The sequence below is a fragment of the Chenopodium album genome, chromosome 1, assembly GCF_948465745.1.
Source record: "Chenopodium album chromosome 1, dcCheAlbu1.1, whole genome shotgun sequence".
NCBI classification, from domain to species: Eukaryota; Viridiplantae; Streptophyta; class Magnoliopsida; order Caryophyllales; family Amaranthaceae; genus Chenopodium; species Chenopodium album.
The window spans coordinates 1,074,160-1,089,820 of record NC_137834.1 but is presented as its reverse complement, the minus strand read 5'-3'; the positions used below and the strand labels follow the sequence as shown (position 1 = coordinate 1,089,820).

The 15,661-nt window shown below is 31.4% G+C and overlaps 1 protein-coding gene across 1 annotated transcript; it reads left to right on the top strand.

The window, feature by feature from the left end:
* Positions 1-4,387: 4,387 nt before the first annotated feature.
* Positions 4,388-5,702, top strand: LOC145620049 (ribonuclease 1-like). The gene is made up of 3 exons (XM_081675014.1): positions 4,388-4,573; positions 4,696-4,851; positions 5,154-5,702. The coding sequence occupies exons 1-3, from the start codon at positions 4,460-4,462 to the stop codon at positions 5,580-5,582; spliced, it is 699 nt and encodes a 232-aa protein (XP_081531140.1). The 5' UTR covers positions 4,388-4,459; the 3' UTR covers positions 5,583-5,702.
* The last annotated feature ends 9,959 nt before the right edge of the window (positions 5,703-15,661 follow it).

The following is a 15,661-nucleotide window of genomic DNA, read 5'->3' as shown; positions in this document are numbered from 1 at the left end:
TGGATGGTTCACATGCCCGGCTAAGTCATGGCCTCGACTTCCTACAACTCTCACAGGATTCACACACACATTTGGATCGTCGGATTTCATTATATACACGGCGAAGTAGCCTCTATGTGTCTAGACCATGGTCTTTATCGTCTGAAGCTTTATTGCGGTATGGATGCAAATACAATCCACTCTCCGCTTGGAGACCATTCACAGTGAGTATCGATCCAAGGACCATTTGTAAGCCTTGCGATTGTACCTCCTTCTCCATTCTCTAAAGAGTTTAAATCTTCTATTAGGTATAGATTTTTATATCTTTCGTCCTTTCCTCCGTCTCTAGTTGATTGAAATACTAGTTTTGTACTCCCTCTGTTTCATAATGTTAGTCCCATATGAAATTAATCACATAAAATAAGAAAATAAATATATTTGGAATCTAACATTAAAGTACAATATAATTCATAATTAGTTTACCTTATTTGGCTTTTTTGATTTTTTATTAGGAAAGCACAAGTCATGATTTCATAATTTAAGGTAAAAATTTCCTTATTTAGAGTCATGTCATCAATCCACAATCAATTAATTCCAAAAAAAATTAAGTTATAAATGAAATATATTCAATATGGGGTAAATCTTTTTAAAACACTCAAAATAGTATATGGGACTAAGGCCTTGTTCTCTTCACCTTAAAAAAATAATATTAAGTAAAAATAAGTTTAGTTCAGTAAAATTAATTTCAGTTTAGTAAAAATAATTTCAGTTCATTAAAAATAAGTTCAGTTCAGTAAAATTCAGTTTTCTTAAAGAATAATTATAGTAGAAAATCAGTAAAAATAATTTCAGTTCAGCAAAAATAATTTTAGTTCAGTAAAATTAATTTAAGTTCAGTAAAAATAATTTAAGTTCAACAAAAATAATTTCAGTTCAGTAAAAATAATTTCAGTTCAGCAAAATTAAGGTGAAGAGAACAGGGCCTAACATTATGAAACGGATGGAGTACATGTTATTGGAATTGACTAACATTTTGTTCATGTATTTATACCAAAATAAAGTAATACAATTTATTACTTATATAAATTTATGTCAATTATAAACTATATAATCATTAAAACATTATGGCAGTTCTAAATTACCGGATCATCAATTTAAATATGGATCAAATATTCAAATGTTTGAATAGCTTTGCTCGACCCTAACTAAAATTATATCAACTCAAACTTAAAATAATAAATAATCCAACTTCCATGAATTAGAAATGACCTAAACCAATCCGATTCAAGTTGACATTACCCAAATGGTCACACAAATAATATCTTAACTTATAGTGATCCGATCCATTCATAACCAACCCAAAGTTAAACCACATATTTGATTTAACAGCTCTTTCATATCGGATGTAAAAAATAAAAGATAAAGACTAAAAGACAGTGTGAAAGGTTTGACATAAATGGATATGGTAATGGCTTGCCCGTAGTACAACATAATTCACGATCCGTAGTGTACGGCCTATTGCAAAGGACCATACGGTGGTTTATTTATTAATTAAGGCAGGAAATTTATCAATACACCGCTCTTAATTAACGCGTAGGACCTTTAATTATGCGGCAAATTTCAATTTTTGTTCTCTACATTATTAATAACTTAGTTAAGCAAAACTGACAATATAATAGTTGAAATATTATTATTATTATAGGACTGCAAAATGTTAATAAAATTATTTAGTAATGTTTTCATACATTAATCCACATCAACCATGGTTTTTTTATGAAACTAAAAGCCATTTTCAAAATCGTAAACATGTGCATTATTCTTTAGGTGAAGAGTCAACCACAAGTTATAAATGGTGAGGTGATGCATGTGAAACGATGACCCGTAAAGTACGTGCCCATGTTAATAAGTTCTTTCATATGTCTCCGACACTACTACTTCCCCCAATTTAACAAGAAAAAGGATACAAAAATTAAATGATGAGGTATCGGAGAAAAACAATGTAAAAAAACGAGAAAGCATCGATTATATATTTTGCTGGATTCGTAAATATGTCGATTTTTGTATTTGAAAATAAAAAAATTTAAATGTGAATGTCAATTAAATTAATTGGTTAAAGTAATTAAAACCAGATTACATTTTATCTACACTATTGTCATGTTGTGCTATGTATAGTTGTCTTACACCAAAATTATAAAATTTAAATAAATAAATAAAAACAATTCAACACTTCAATTTATAGTTTATATATTACCACCTTTATTTGGGTTAATAATCCCATATTATTTAAAATATTAAAAATTAATTATTTTTTTTAAAAAGAAAGTAATTGATAGTTTTGTATTTGGCTTCCAAATTACCTTAACTATGGAGTAAGATAGAGTGAAAGAAAGAGTGATAAATTTCTAAATACAACTTTTATGCTAGCTATACTAGCTTTTTCCATTATTTTTAATACTACTAGTAGTAGTAGTAACACTTGACAAATATTTAAAACATATACTTGTATATAAATATTTTCCATTTGCACACATTTATAGGAAGTTGAATAAAACAACAACATAGTTATGTTTGTTTAATCAAAAGTAAATTAAATAAAACAAAATGGGGCTACTAGTTCATTATCTGTATATACAATTGAAAATTTGACCTAGTTTCAGGATATAATTTTTGGTTCACTCCTTTAAGATGTTAAGAATATAATTATAGTTGATGAACAGTTTGAACATGTGGCGTCAAATTTTATAACCAAAGACTTATCCTACATATCATGATTTGTTTCTACCCAATCTAATGAATGACACCGAGTAATTTAAAATGGAACCGAAAGAGTCCGAAAAATAGTTAATAGAAATAAATTTGATAAAAGCTAAGTCGTTATATAAATGATGTTGATGGAGAGGAGAGGAGAGGATTGAAATGAACTACCCCACTTAGGCACTTACCTATAAGTGAATTAATTAATTTACCAAAAGTCTAAAATTATGTGTTGGTCAAAATATATAAAACTTGAAAAAACGGAGGGAGTAAGATGCATAATACTTTCGAATAATTGACACACTTTTTTTTTTTGGTCGTTTTATATTAATTGACTCACCACCGTAAATAAATCATGACAAGGGCCAACAATTATTATACTTCGTATAGTGTAAATCTGTCCGTGCACCAACTTTTTTCACTCACATGTTTTTTTGTTTTTTTTTTTGGAATAATATAAACTAAAGGCTCTGTTCACTTTTACTTAACCCATTATTTTTACGAATTTTTTATTTTAGTTGTTCTTCAAAATTAAGAATTTTTTACTGATTAAATATTATTTTTACTAGCTAAACTAAACTTATTTCTACTTGATCGATCTTAATTTTTACTAAATTGAAATTATTTTTAAGGGGAAGAGAATCAGATTAGGCCTTGCTAAATCTATTACCATTCCTTTAATTACACTAAACAACTAATTTTATAATTCTCACCTATTTCATATGTATTATTTTCTTAGTTTCATGTCAAAGACCGTGTATATGTCAATTATTCTAAAATGGAGGGAGTGAAAAATCTTACACATCAGACAATTCTATACTAGACTTTATATCTAGACCAAAACAAGTAATGTGAAAGTGTGTTTATCTTGATTTCAAAATCCCCTACATGACTACATTTCGTTCACTTGTATAGTTGTATGATTTGTATCATGGTATGTTCACATGAAAAGCTAGCTTTGATAACACTTCTTATTTACTTATTTAGTAATTTATGAACTAATGTCTAAAAGTCATTTAATTTCTCAAGTGAATTATATGGTGGTATGAAAAGTCATTTAATTTATGAACAATTATGATAACCAAAACGCAATTCATTTACAATGTATGTATTAGTCAACAAATGAATTAGCTTAAGCATATATGTACGGCAAACATTATTGTATTTTAATTATATGCATAGATTTGTAAATATTCTCTCCATTATTATAAATAATTGACTCATCATCTACTCATTATTAAGAGGACATTGACATGATCCTTTGCTAATTACGTCCAAAATCATCTCTAATTTTCTAGCTATCTAATCTACCTAAATTTATAAGTAATTTTATTATTATTATTATTATTATTATTATTATTATTATTATTATTATTATTATTATTATTATTATTATTATTATTATTATTATTATTATTATTATTATTATTATTATTATTATCATCATTTCATATTCTATAAATCCTTGAAATTAAGTGTGGTAGAAATGCAAGTTGTTTGATTTCACGTGGTACCTTGTTGTACGCCATAACTTCTCAATCAAGAAAGCATAACCTTAATTATCAATATCAACAAATCATAAAAATAATAACTGTCAAACAAGGTAAGTTAACTAATATTTAATAAGGCTAAGAATTCTATATAATAGGACCATATCTACCAATTTTTATAACATCTACACTACACTTCTTTTAGAGAGAACTTAAAAATAAAAGAGAGAATAATAATGGGAAAATGGGAAAGCTCAATTTTGACGAAATTCGTCCTTGTTCTAAGTTTTGCAACAGTCTCTTTTGCCAATTCCAGTAGTGGTTTACGTGCCTTTTATTTGGTCCAACAGGTACGTACATATATACTTTGTTTCGTATACGTATTCATGTTCATATATTTTGTAAATCTCTTTGTTTTGTTATTGAATAATGCCTAATATACATGTTTGCTTACGAACATTATTTCGTGCAGTGGCTAGGATCGTACTGTAACCAAAGAGGGACAAAATGTTGTTACCCACCTACAGGGAAGCCGAGTCCAGATTTTACAATATATGGGTTTTGGCCTTACTATAGGGACGGTAGTTTCCCCTACAACTGCGGCGATGACAACTACGACGTTGGTCGGGTACGTTCTTATAGTAACCTTGATTATTTCTTTTAACTACATATCATATTCTTGAACTGAAATGGGTGTCGTATATTATTTTAAAATAATAATAGCAATTATTATTATTATTGCGATTCAAAGTGAACCGTATACAAATCATTTAGTTTTCTAAATGTCGATTATCTAATGTAAGTGGGTCCAATTCAAATCTTTTGGTGAAATAGATCAAATTTTGTCGACATTATTTTTCAATATACGTCTGTCATCTTTGATTCCTTAAAACATGCTTATATATAGCGTTTATTTATTTTGGTATGCAGATTAAGTTCTTGGAGAACAGGTTACGAAAGGAATGGCCATCATTCACATGCCCACAAATAGGAAGGAAGTTTTGGGTGCACGAATGGAACAAGCACGGAACATGCTCGAAATCCTCCCTAGGCGAAATCCCTTACTTCCAAGCCGCTCTAAACCTCAAGAACAGGGCTAACGTCTTCAAGGCCCTCGCCCGAGCCGGGATTAAGCCAAACAACAGATTTTACTCCCTTAAGTCCATAAAAAAGGCGATCACTCGATCAATCGGGTTTCACCCTTGGGTTGTATGTAACCATAATGCTCAAGGGAAAAGCCAGATTTGGCAAGTCACATTGTGTGCTGATAAAACTGGAAGGAAGCTCGTTAACTGCCCTTACATTCCTAGAGGACGTGGTAATTGTGCCTCCAAAATTATGTTCCCTTCTTTTTACTAATTAATTAATGCAAGCTTAATTAGCTGTTTTTAAAGCTCAATTGCTTGTGTATTTAAAATGTTGTACCAATTGTTAGTATTACGTATGTGTTTTTAATTTGTTGCACCTTTTTATTAAGCAACAAATAAAATATTTTACTTTTTTTTTCTTCATGTATCCAAATAAATCGATGCGGTATTGTGTATATTAAATATTCAATCCACTCGATTCATTATGTGATTTCATACATATTTGAAATATTATAATTTTAATTCAAGTTCGATATATATACTCTCTATGTTAGCTAATAAAGGTCTTCTTACTTGTTAGCACTTTTATAGTGGTTATTATTATTAAAATTTTGATATATTTCATATGTATATGTAACATATATAATCCTACATTAACATTTTTCTCAAACGTCATACAAATTACGGAGTAAATAAAACAAAGTGCATGGGACTTTTCATGTGATGGATCACATGAAATGAAGTAATTAAAAGATCTTTAACTCTTTAAGGAACAAAAGTAGTGATCCATCTTAGCCGTTTGTAAAAAGAATTTTAATGATATTTAACAATATATATCTATTTATTTTGCTGACAAAATTGGTCATTATTTATGATGTTGTTTCATACTTAATTATAGAAACGTCAAATGATGTCTATCTAGCTTGGGTTCATACCAATACCCTAAAATGTGTAGTACTATGTTATACTTTTATATGCTTTTCAAAAAAAAAAAAAAAAAAAAATGTTATACTTTTATATTCTCTAGAATAATGATCCCCTCCTTTTCCCTTTTTGGTCCTAATAACATGGGTTGTAGTGCTCTTTAGTCTTTAATATTGTACAAAATTATTAAACCAGACAAATTTAGAGCCAGGCCAATCTCGGAATTGAAGATCCATTCTATTGGTTTTACAACTTTTATATATATATATATATATATATATATATATATATATATATATATATATATATATATATATATATATATATATATATATATATATATATATGTATGTATGTATGTATGTATGTATGTATGTCAGTTTCAATGGTAAGAGACTTAAACTCAAAATTTATCTAGTTTAAAGAATTCTGTACAACTAGAATACGAACTATGGATTATGGTTTAGTAATTGACAAGTTAATAGTATTGTTAATTTTTATCGATCAATATGCATGGTATATTAAAATCATTCATACAACGTACAACTATCTTTACTCATCTAAAATTTGCACCAATGGACTTTTTAGTCAAATCAAAACTCAAAAGCATATTAACATTTGTTTGTTGAAATCAATTGTAAATCCACTTCTAACTGTCCCAGATTGGAGAAAAGTGGAAAAATAATGGTTTCATTTTATAATGTGAATAGTTACTCCTACTTGGTTTTAATGTGAAAGTTCTTTAAGCCTTATTTAATTGTTGCAGGACCGAACTATTCTCATCCAGAAATTAAATCAAGGGGTAGTTTATTTACAATTTGTTATATGTAGCTGGTCACACGGTGTGACTAGTCATTATAATCATTGTTATAGAGGTTACTCTGTCATTTTTATATGGGTTACTTTATTAATTTACAATGCAAGCGGTCACATAGGGGCTACTTCGTTATTGTTATAGGGGTTACTTGGTCAGTATGACAGGAGTTACTCGATTAGTGTTATAGGGGTTGCTTTGTTTTTTTTATAGGTGGCCAGCCCCACAAAAAACGGGTTGCCTTTATTTAATACTATGTATCAGCTAAAAAAAAATTTTAAAAAAATGGGGCGTGTCATAAATAACCTGTGCCGGTAAATCGGCTTGATCTGCGACTCTTTATTCCTTTTTTATGAGGTTCAGTTTTTTTGTTTTATCATTCAGGTATTTATGATGGTGGTGGTAGTGGTAGTGGTAGTGGTGGCCTATACTTAAAAACTTAATTGCATAGCCTATAAATAAATGTTTTATACTTGTAGTTGTAAATAGCAAAAGCCAAATATATACTTCGTATATTGCAAGAGATAAAGCTTGAAAAAACCAATAAAGACGGTAATTCACACATTGGTAAATAATCGTATGATTTTTACCGACAGACATGCCATCGGTACCAATTAACGACGGCTGTATAAGTTATAGTGGCTGCTTTGAAGACATCACTATACATACACCGACTGGATATATATTCGGTCATTAATTAACGTCAATCAGGCCTTCATATTCTTGTTTTTTTTTTTTAAAAAAAAAACAAAAAAAAAAAAGTTTCAATTAAAATTAACACAGTTAAAGAGAGGTGAGGGATAACTCAAGTGGTTAAAGTTTCCATCCCAATTCTAAGAGATCTTAGGATCGATTCTCAAAATCCCCTCACCCCACTACACCCAAAAAGAGGTTCTAAAATCATGTACAAATTATTGTATCGTATCCATGGACCATGGTGCAACTTTTTTTTTTTTTTTTTTTAAGAATGGTAGATAATTAAGAAGTTAGCAATGATCGGATAGGTTTTTTTCAAGATTGTTGTCGTCATAGACTACCATGGTACAATTATATATGGTTATCATTAGTATAGTACCTCATCTATTGCCACTAGATTGTTGGGGTTTACCCGAGTAGCATAACACAATATGATTATATATATGATAGATATGTCGTCATTAGGTTCGTTGAATTATGCGTAATCTGACTTCAACTCTATAAATAATTGTTGGAATTATAATTTAATTCCAATTCCAAAAATTGATTCTAACAATCCGATCCGACTTCATCAATTTGACCATAGAACGGCCCTGAGAAAACCGAATTCGCCCCAACCTCGAATTCGGATTTTCGAAGGACGCGACCCCCACCCACGGGGGGAGCACAACCGAGTAGCGAAGCAACTCGTTTTTTCTTTTCGCCCAATATTTTCAATATATAAACAAATAACTTGAATCATGTCAGATCCATACTAGATTGTCATTTTGGTGATGCACCGTATACATCCATCTTATATCACATTATGTACTTCAATATATACTCCATTTAGTTTCAAAATCATACAACTCTACAAGTTAACTTTTTAATGAACGAATTATTCTCATTTTCCTTAAAGAAAAGTTAAAGACAGAGAAGAAGTTGAGATTCTCTCAAATACACAGTAGTTTCTACGCATTTTAAGACTCTTGTGTACACGTTTACCCGTACTAGTTGTACTCCCCATGATCCTTTGTGTACGGCCTTGTAATTGTACCTTATTTAAATACTTGTAGTATTTCATTTTATTTTTAAAATATTCCCACTACCTAACTAAAACAAATAACGGTACATTCAACGCATCAAAAACTCTATCATCGTGGATTAACGGTGTGTACGGCTAATTCCACATGAAATAATTCCACATGAAATTGACGAACTTGTTTTATTTTTATAAATATTAATTTTTCTTCTATCTATTATTAATCATTATAGAAGATAACGTATCGTAATTTTCATAATACGAAGTATAAATTATCTATTACTCCATATGTATAATTAGTTGGTTAGATCTCTTAATTTTTTCTAAATTATCTATGTTTAATTAATATAATCTATGATGTTTCATCAATCAATGATTATAAAATTAAAGTATGTAATTGGGAAGTATATAATTAAGTTATGAAAATGTAGCAACTAGCAAGTGGAGGGGAACATAACCTTAAGGCACCTCACCTTTCAGCTTATGAATAACATGCATATTAATTGATTTATAAGTCAACTATATATATGCCGTTACATGTGAGAAATACCGTAAATAGTGGTTGTATGTTTTAAGTTATAAGATGTAGTATTACGTATCAATAACATGTGCATTTCTTCCTTAAGTCAAACCATGTGAATAACCGTCATTGCTTGCATGTACAATGTCCGATCGATAGCCTCCAAGTTCAAGCAAGTTCCCATGTTTGTTACCTACAAAAACTTCATGTTCTATCGGAAAGTATTTGTTGTACGGCCGTAGGCTCGCTCGTAGCCTTGTGACAATTAAGTTTGGCTAAAGAAATAATAGTTGCGTTTGTTTATTATGCATCAATAGGTAGAGTAATAGATACGTTACACAACATGATTTGAAAACACATCTTTATCGATGACTTATCATAAGTCTTCTGTAATTAAACATTGGAATTCCATTCATCGGTAATTTTGGCCATCGAAAAAAAAAAAAAAAGGTTAACTGACCATTATATATTATCACGATGGTTATACTTGATTGTCGATAGATAATTGCGCAATTAAACATGACTTCAGATATTATCTATATTAACCATGAATAAAAGGAATGGGAAAATACAAGTTAATCTGCCATATAAACGAATTTTTGTTAATCTGATGGCATTTTTGTAAATATATTAAAAAAGCAGGGTCATTTATTCAGTACTTTTGGTGAGCTATTCAATTACTGTTTGCTTTTTGCTGTTACTGTTTGGTGAGGAAATTACACATGTACCTCTCAACTAGTACATGAAAAGACGCATATACCCCTCCACTGGTACTTGAAAAGACAATTATACCCCCAGATATAAACAAATTTTGTTTATCTGGGGAATTGACTGGGTATTGCTCAAAAGGAATTTGTTGTTGAAAGAATCAATTTGATAAATAAAATAAAATTAGCTATTGTTTAGTGGTTAAAACATTTAAAAATTTTGAAGTAAGGTTGCAGGCTCAAAAAATATGAAAAACTTGAAGTTTACAAAAATTCAAATCTTATATACGGATATACCCTCCGTCCTTTAAAAAAAATTATCATTTTCCTTTTTAAACTGTAATCATGTAGATTAGTAGATGTAAACTACACTAGAAGAAATACTTTCATTTGCGTCGCCTGTTTTGCGTTACTCGTAGAAACAAGCGAAGCAAATGATATGTTTTAGCTTCATAAAAGTCATTTACGTCGCGAGCAGTTGCGTCGCTCATAGAAGCGACGCAAATAAACGTTTTTCTACTAGTGCTAGTTAATCGTAATCATTAACATTCCTCTAAAATTTGTATATCATTTCTTAATATTATGTATATATCATATGGATTAGTGGATGTCAACTAGTTAATTGATTGATCAGAGTTTGTTAGTTACGACTCGAACTTATATTAACTAGGTCTAGTTTAGACATCATAACAGTTATGTCTAATTGATTTCACTTCTATATTACCTCATCTTTACTCCAAAATGTCGCCAATAATCGTGTTCTTACTATTAATGATTAACTTTAAATTTGAACATTAATTTTCTCCATTTGATTCAGTATCATGAAAATCATACAATCTCCTACATCTTTCCCTATATACTCTTCCTAGAATTTTGTGTTTGTTCTATTTCAATTCAATATTCTTGAATGCATGCTTCAAAAGTGGCATGTAATAAAAAGAAGTAAATATGCATGGAGATTGGAGAGCAACTGAGCAAAAGGGTTAATGATTAACAGTTTTCATGCTGAATTTCACTTTACGGTGCGCGGTACATACTTTCCAATTTTCCAAGATACTTATGTGTTCTATTTAAAAGTTTGATAAAATACACAACTGAAGAGTTATTGAGCCACTAATTCAAAACGTGTTGATGAGTTACTATTAGGGGTGTTCAAACTTTGGTCCAGACTGAAAAAATGGACCAGACCAGACCAGACTAATCGGTCCGGTCTCCAGGTCGAGAAATTTGTTTTCCCGATCTTTAGTCCGGTCCAAAACGCTATAAAAACCAGTTTTGGAATGGAACAATTTTTTTCCTTAAAACTTTAGTCATATAAGCTTTTTTGTACTAAACATACAAAAAAATAACGTTAAAATATTGTTTTCCCTTTATTTTTTTCGAGTTTTCCATAAATTATTTAAAATTTAGGATTTTTTTTTATAAAAACTCTAAAATCGGTCCAAACCGGTCCAGTCTGGGTTTTGGACCGATTTTTCGGTCCGGTCCGAGATTATATTGGTCCTTGCTTAACCGGTTTGGTCTCTGATTCATTTTTTCGGTCCGGTCCGATATTGGACCGATGAATAGCCTAGTTACTATGCTCAATATGATACTCCCTCGTTATATATAACTCGCAACAAAGGAATAACTTATGTCTCACAAATAATATCCCTTTGTTGCGAGTAATTCGTAACGGAGGAAGTACTTTTTTTGTGTTTAGAAAGCCACAAGGACGGGTGATGAGAATGATCAATACTAAGATCACATGAAATCGTAAGGAAAACTCTAACCACTTGAGCTATCCCTCACTCTCTGCTCAATATGATACTATATGTCCGTGATACACACTTGTTATATGTAAGATCAACAAATGCAATTTGAACCCTACATCGGCTATGTATCTCTTATTTACAAAAATTTAAACAATAATGAAATCAATGGAGGATATTTAATTTTTTAAGAAACTTAATAAATGAACAAATGCCTTTCTGCTTCTTCAACAATAAATTGGATTGAAGTTCATATTAAGAGATTTAATTTGCGTGACTAATATTTCAAGACTACATTGCAATCCGAAACCTCCAAAATTTCTCAAAAAACGTGGATATTAGCCTTTAATTTTGAAATTTTTTGACTTTTTTTCACACGTAAATAAAAAATTTCTGAAATGTTTACCATGGTCCCTATTATCCTCTGAAAGTCCAATTGGCTGGGTGAAACCATCCAATTTGCCTTTAAACGACCAATTTACCGATTTACAACTTCCGCCGATTTCATTAACTCAGGCCTACCACAAACATTAATGACAACATATAAAGATCATATATGATTCCAAACGGCATTATACGACTCCGAGATGTATCCCCTAAAATCTCAAGCCTTTTCGACAACGGGCCCCGAAACCTCCAAAATTTCTCAAAAAGCATGGATATTAGTCTTCAATTTAAGAGTTTTTAGACTTTTTTCCCCCAGAAATAAAAATTGCCGAAATGTTTACCATGGTCCCTAATACCCTCTGGGAGTCCAATTGGGTGGATGAAACCATCCAATTTGCCTTTAAACGACCAATTTACTAATTTACAACTTGCACCAATTTCATTAATTCAAGCCTACCACGAACATTTATGACAACAAATAATGATCATATATGGTTCCAAACGGCATTATATGACCCCGAGATGCATCCCCTAAAATTTCAAGACTTTTCGATACCGGGCCCTGAATCCTCTAAAATTTCTGAAAAAGCGTGGATATTAGTATTCAATTTTGGAATTTTTTGACTATTTTTCGCCCGGAAATATAAATTGCCAAAATATTTACCATGGTCCCTAATACCCTCCTAGAGTCCGATTGGGTGGGTGGAACCATCCAATTTGCCTTTAAACAACTAATTTACCGGTTTACAACTTGCACCGATTTCATTAACTCAAGCCTACCACGAACATTTATGACAACATATAATGAACATTTATGGCTCCAAACGGCATTATATGACTCCAAGATGTATCCCCTAAAATCTCATTTCTTTTCTACACCGGGCTCCGAAACCTTCGAAATTTCTAAAAAAGCATGGATATTAGCCTTCAATTTTGAAATTTTTGACTTTTTTTTCACCCGGAAATAAAAATTGCCGAAATGTTTACCGTGGTCCTTAATACCGTCCGGGAGTCCCATTAGGTGGGAGGAATCATCAAATTTGCCTTTAAACGATCAATTTACCAGTTTACAACTTGTATTGATTTCACTAACTCAAGTCTACCACGAACATTTATGACAACAAATAATGATCATATATGGTTCCAAACGGCATTATATGACCCCGAGATGCATCCCCTAAAATTTCAAGACTTTTAGATACCGGGCCCTGAATCCTCTAAAATTTCTCAAAAAGTGTGGATATTAGTATTCAATTTTGGAATTTTTTTTACTATTTTTCGCCCGGAAATATAAATTGCCGAAATATTTACCATGGTCCCTAATATCCTTCAGGAGTCCAATTGGGTTGGTGGAACCATCCAATTTTCCTTTAAATGGCCAATTTAATTACCGGTTTACAACTTGCATGGATTTCATCAACTTAAGCCTACTACGAACATTTATGACAACATATAATGATCATATATGGTTCCAAACGGCATTATATGACCCCGAGATATATCCCCTAAAATATTAATACTTTTCTACACTGGCTCCGAACCTCCAAAATTTCTCAAAAATCGTGAATATTATCCTTCAATTTTGAAATTTTTTGATTTTTTTTTCGCCCGAAATAAAAATTTCCGAAATGTTTACCATGGTCCCTAATACTCTCCAGGAGTCCAATTGGGTGGGTGAAACCATCCAATTTACCTTTAAACGACCAATTTACCGGTTTACAACTTGCACTGATTTCATTAATTCAAGCCTACCACGAACATTTATGACAACAAATAATGATCATATATGGTTCCAAACGGCATTATTTGACCCCGAAATGTATCCCATAGGATTTCAAGACTTTTCGACACCTGGCCCCGAAACGTCCAAAATTTCTCAAAAAGCGTGGATATTAGTATTCAATTTTTGAATTTTTTGACTTTTTTCGCCCGAAAATAAAAATTACCGAAATGTTTACCATGGTCTCTTATAACCTCCGAGAGTCCAATTGGGTGTGTGGAACCATTCAATTTGCTTTGAAACGGTCATTTTACCGATTTACAACTTCCACTGATTTACTAGTTTACAACGGCCAATTTAATTAACTTGCACCGAACCCGACTTGAATCGAAATTGACCAAAATTCGTTTTAACCCGTCAAAACCCGAATTTAACCCGACTTGTTACCAACCTGACCTGACTTCAACCCGACCCGTTCCTAACCCAAACTGTTACAAACCCGATCCGATATCAACCCGACTTGTTATTGACCTGACCCAATGTCAACCCGACTTGTATTTGACCCAACCCGAATTTTACCATACCGGCCTATTACTTACCCAACCCAAAAATTCAACGCGATCTGTTATTAACACGACTTGTTATTGATGGACCTAAATTCAACCCAAATTTTTCCTGATCCGATTTCAAATTACCTTAAATGCAATTTAGACCACCTTATTATTGTTGATCAAAGCATTTTGTCTTGAGAGACCAAGACGGTCCAGGCCAACAAAAGAAAGGAGCATCATCCTCAAATTTAAGAGTTAAATATAATATATATTTGTTGTATGGTCAAAGGAGATAATTATCTTCCTAAATTATAGATTATAGTTTCCTAGTATATTGCCATATACTTCCTCCGTTTATTTTTAGTTGACACGTTTCTTTATTCACGTTTGCCAATGCACAAATTAAATCATTAATATCTTTAATTACCGATAATAAAAAAAATTATAAAAAGTTGATATTATGAAAATATATATTGTGACGAATCTAACAAGATCCCACTCGACTATATTTTTCTTTATATATATATCACAAAACTTGGTCAAAAGAAGTTTTGTGAATAATGCTAAAGTCAAAACGTGTCAACTAATAAAAAACGGAGGTAGTATATTATAGTCAAAGGAAATAATTAGCTTGATATAAATGATAATTATCTATTTATAGTTAGTTGAACCCGAATACACTAGTAGAAAAATAGCATTAGGCACCCCCCATATGGCACCGGTTCAGGCCAAACCGGTGCCAAAAATCGGCCCAATATTGGGCGGGTTTTTACACAAATGGAAAAGGCACCGGTTCAGCCCAAACCGGTGCCAATAATAAAAAGGGCACCGGTTTGAACCGGTGCCTTTACGAACCGGTTCATTTACATATTAAAAAAAAAACCGCCCTTATATCTACCCCAAACCCTAAATATTTCATTCGGCCTCCTCTCCTCTTTCTCTCTCCTCCTCCTCCTCTTTCTCTCTCCTCTCCTCTCCTCTTTCACGTCGCCGTTCTCCTCTCCTCTCCTTCATTTATCTTTCTGGATCTCTTCCTCCTTTCTATCATCACTCGAAAACCACTAAAAAATTCGAAGACAACAACATGCAACACGGATTTTGAGGTTTTTCAATCGATTTTGAGGTTTTTCAATCGAATTTAATAGTTTGTTTTTCGATTTTGATTTTCTTAATTTTAAACTCTTCTTTCAATTGATTTTGATTTTTTTTTTCAGCGATTTCTCGGTTTTTTGTTACGTTTTTATTTATTTTTTTTTTCT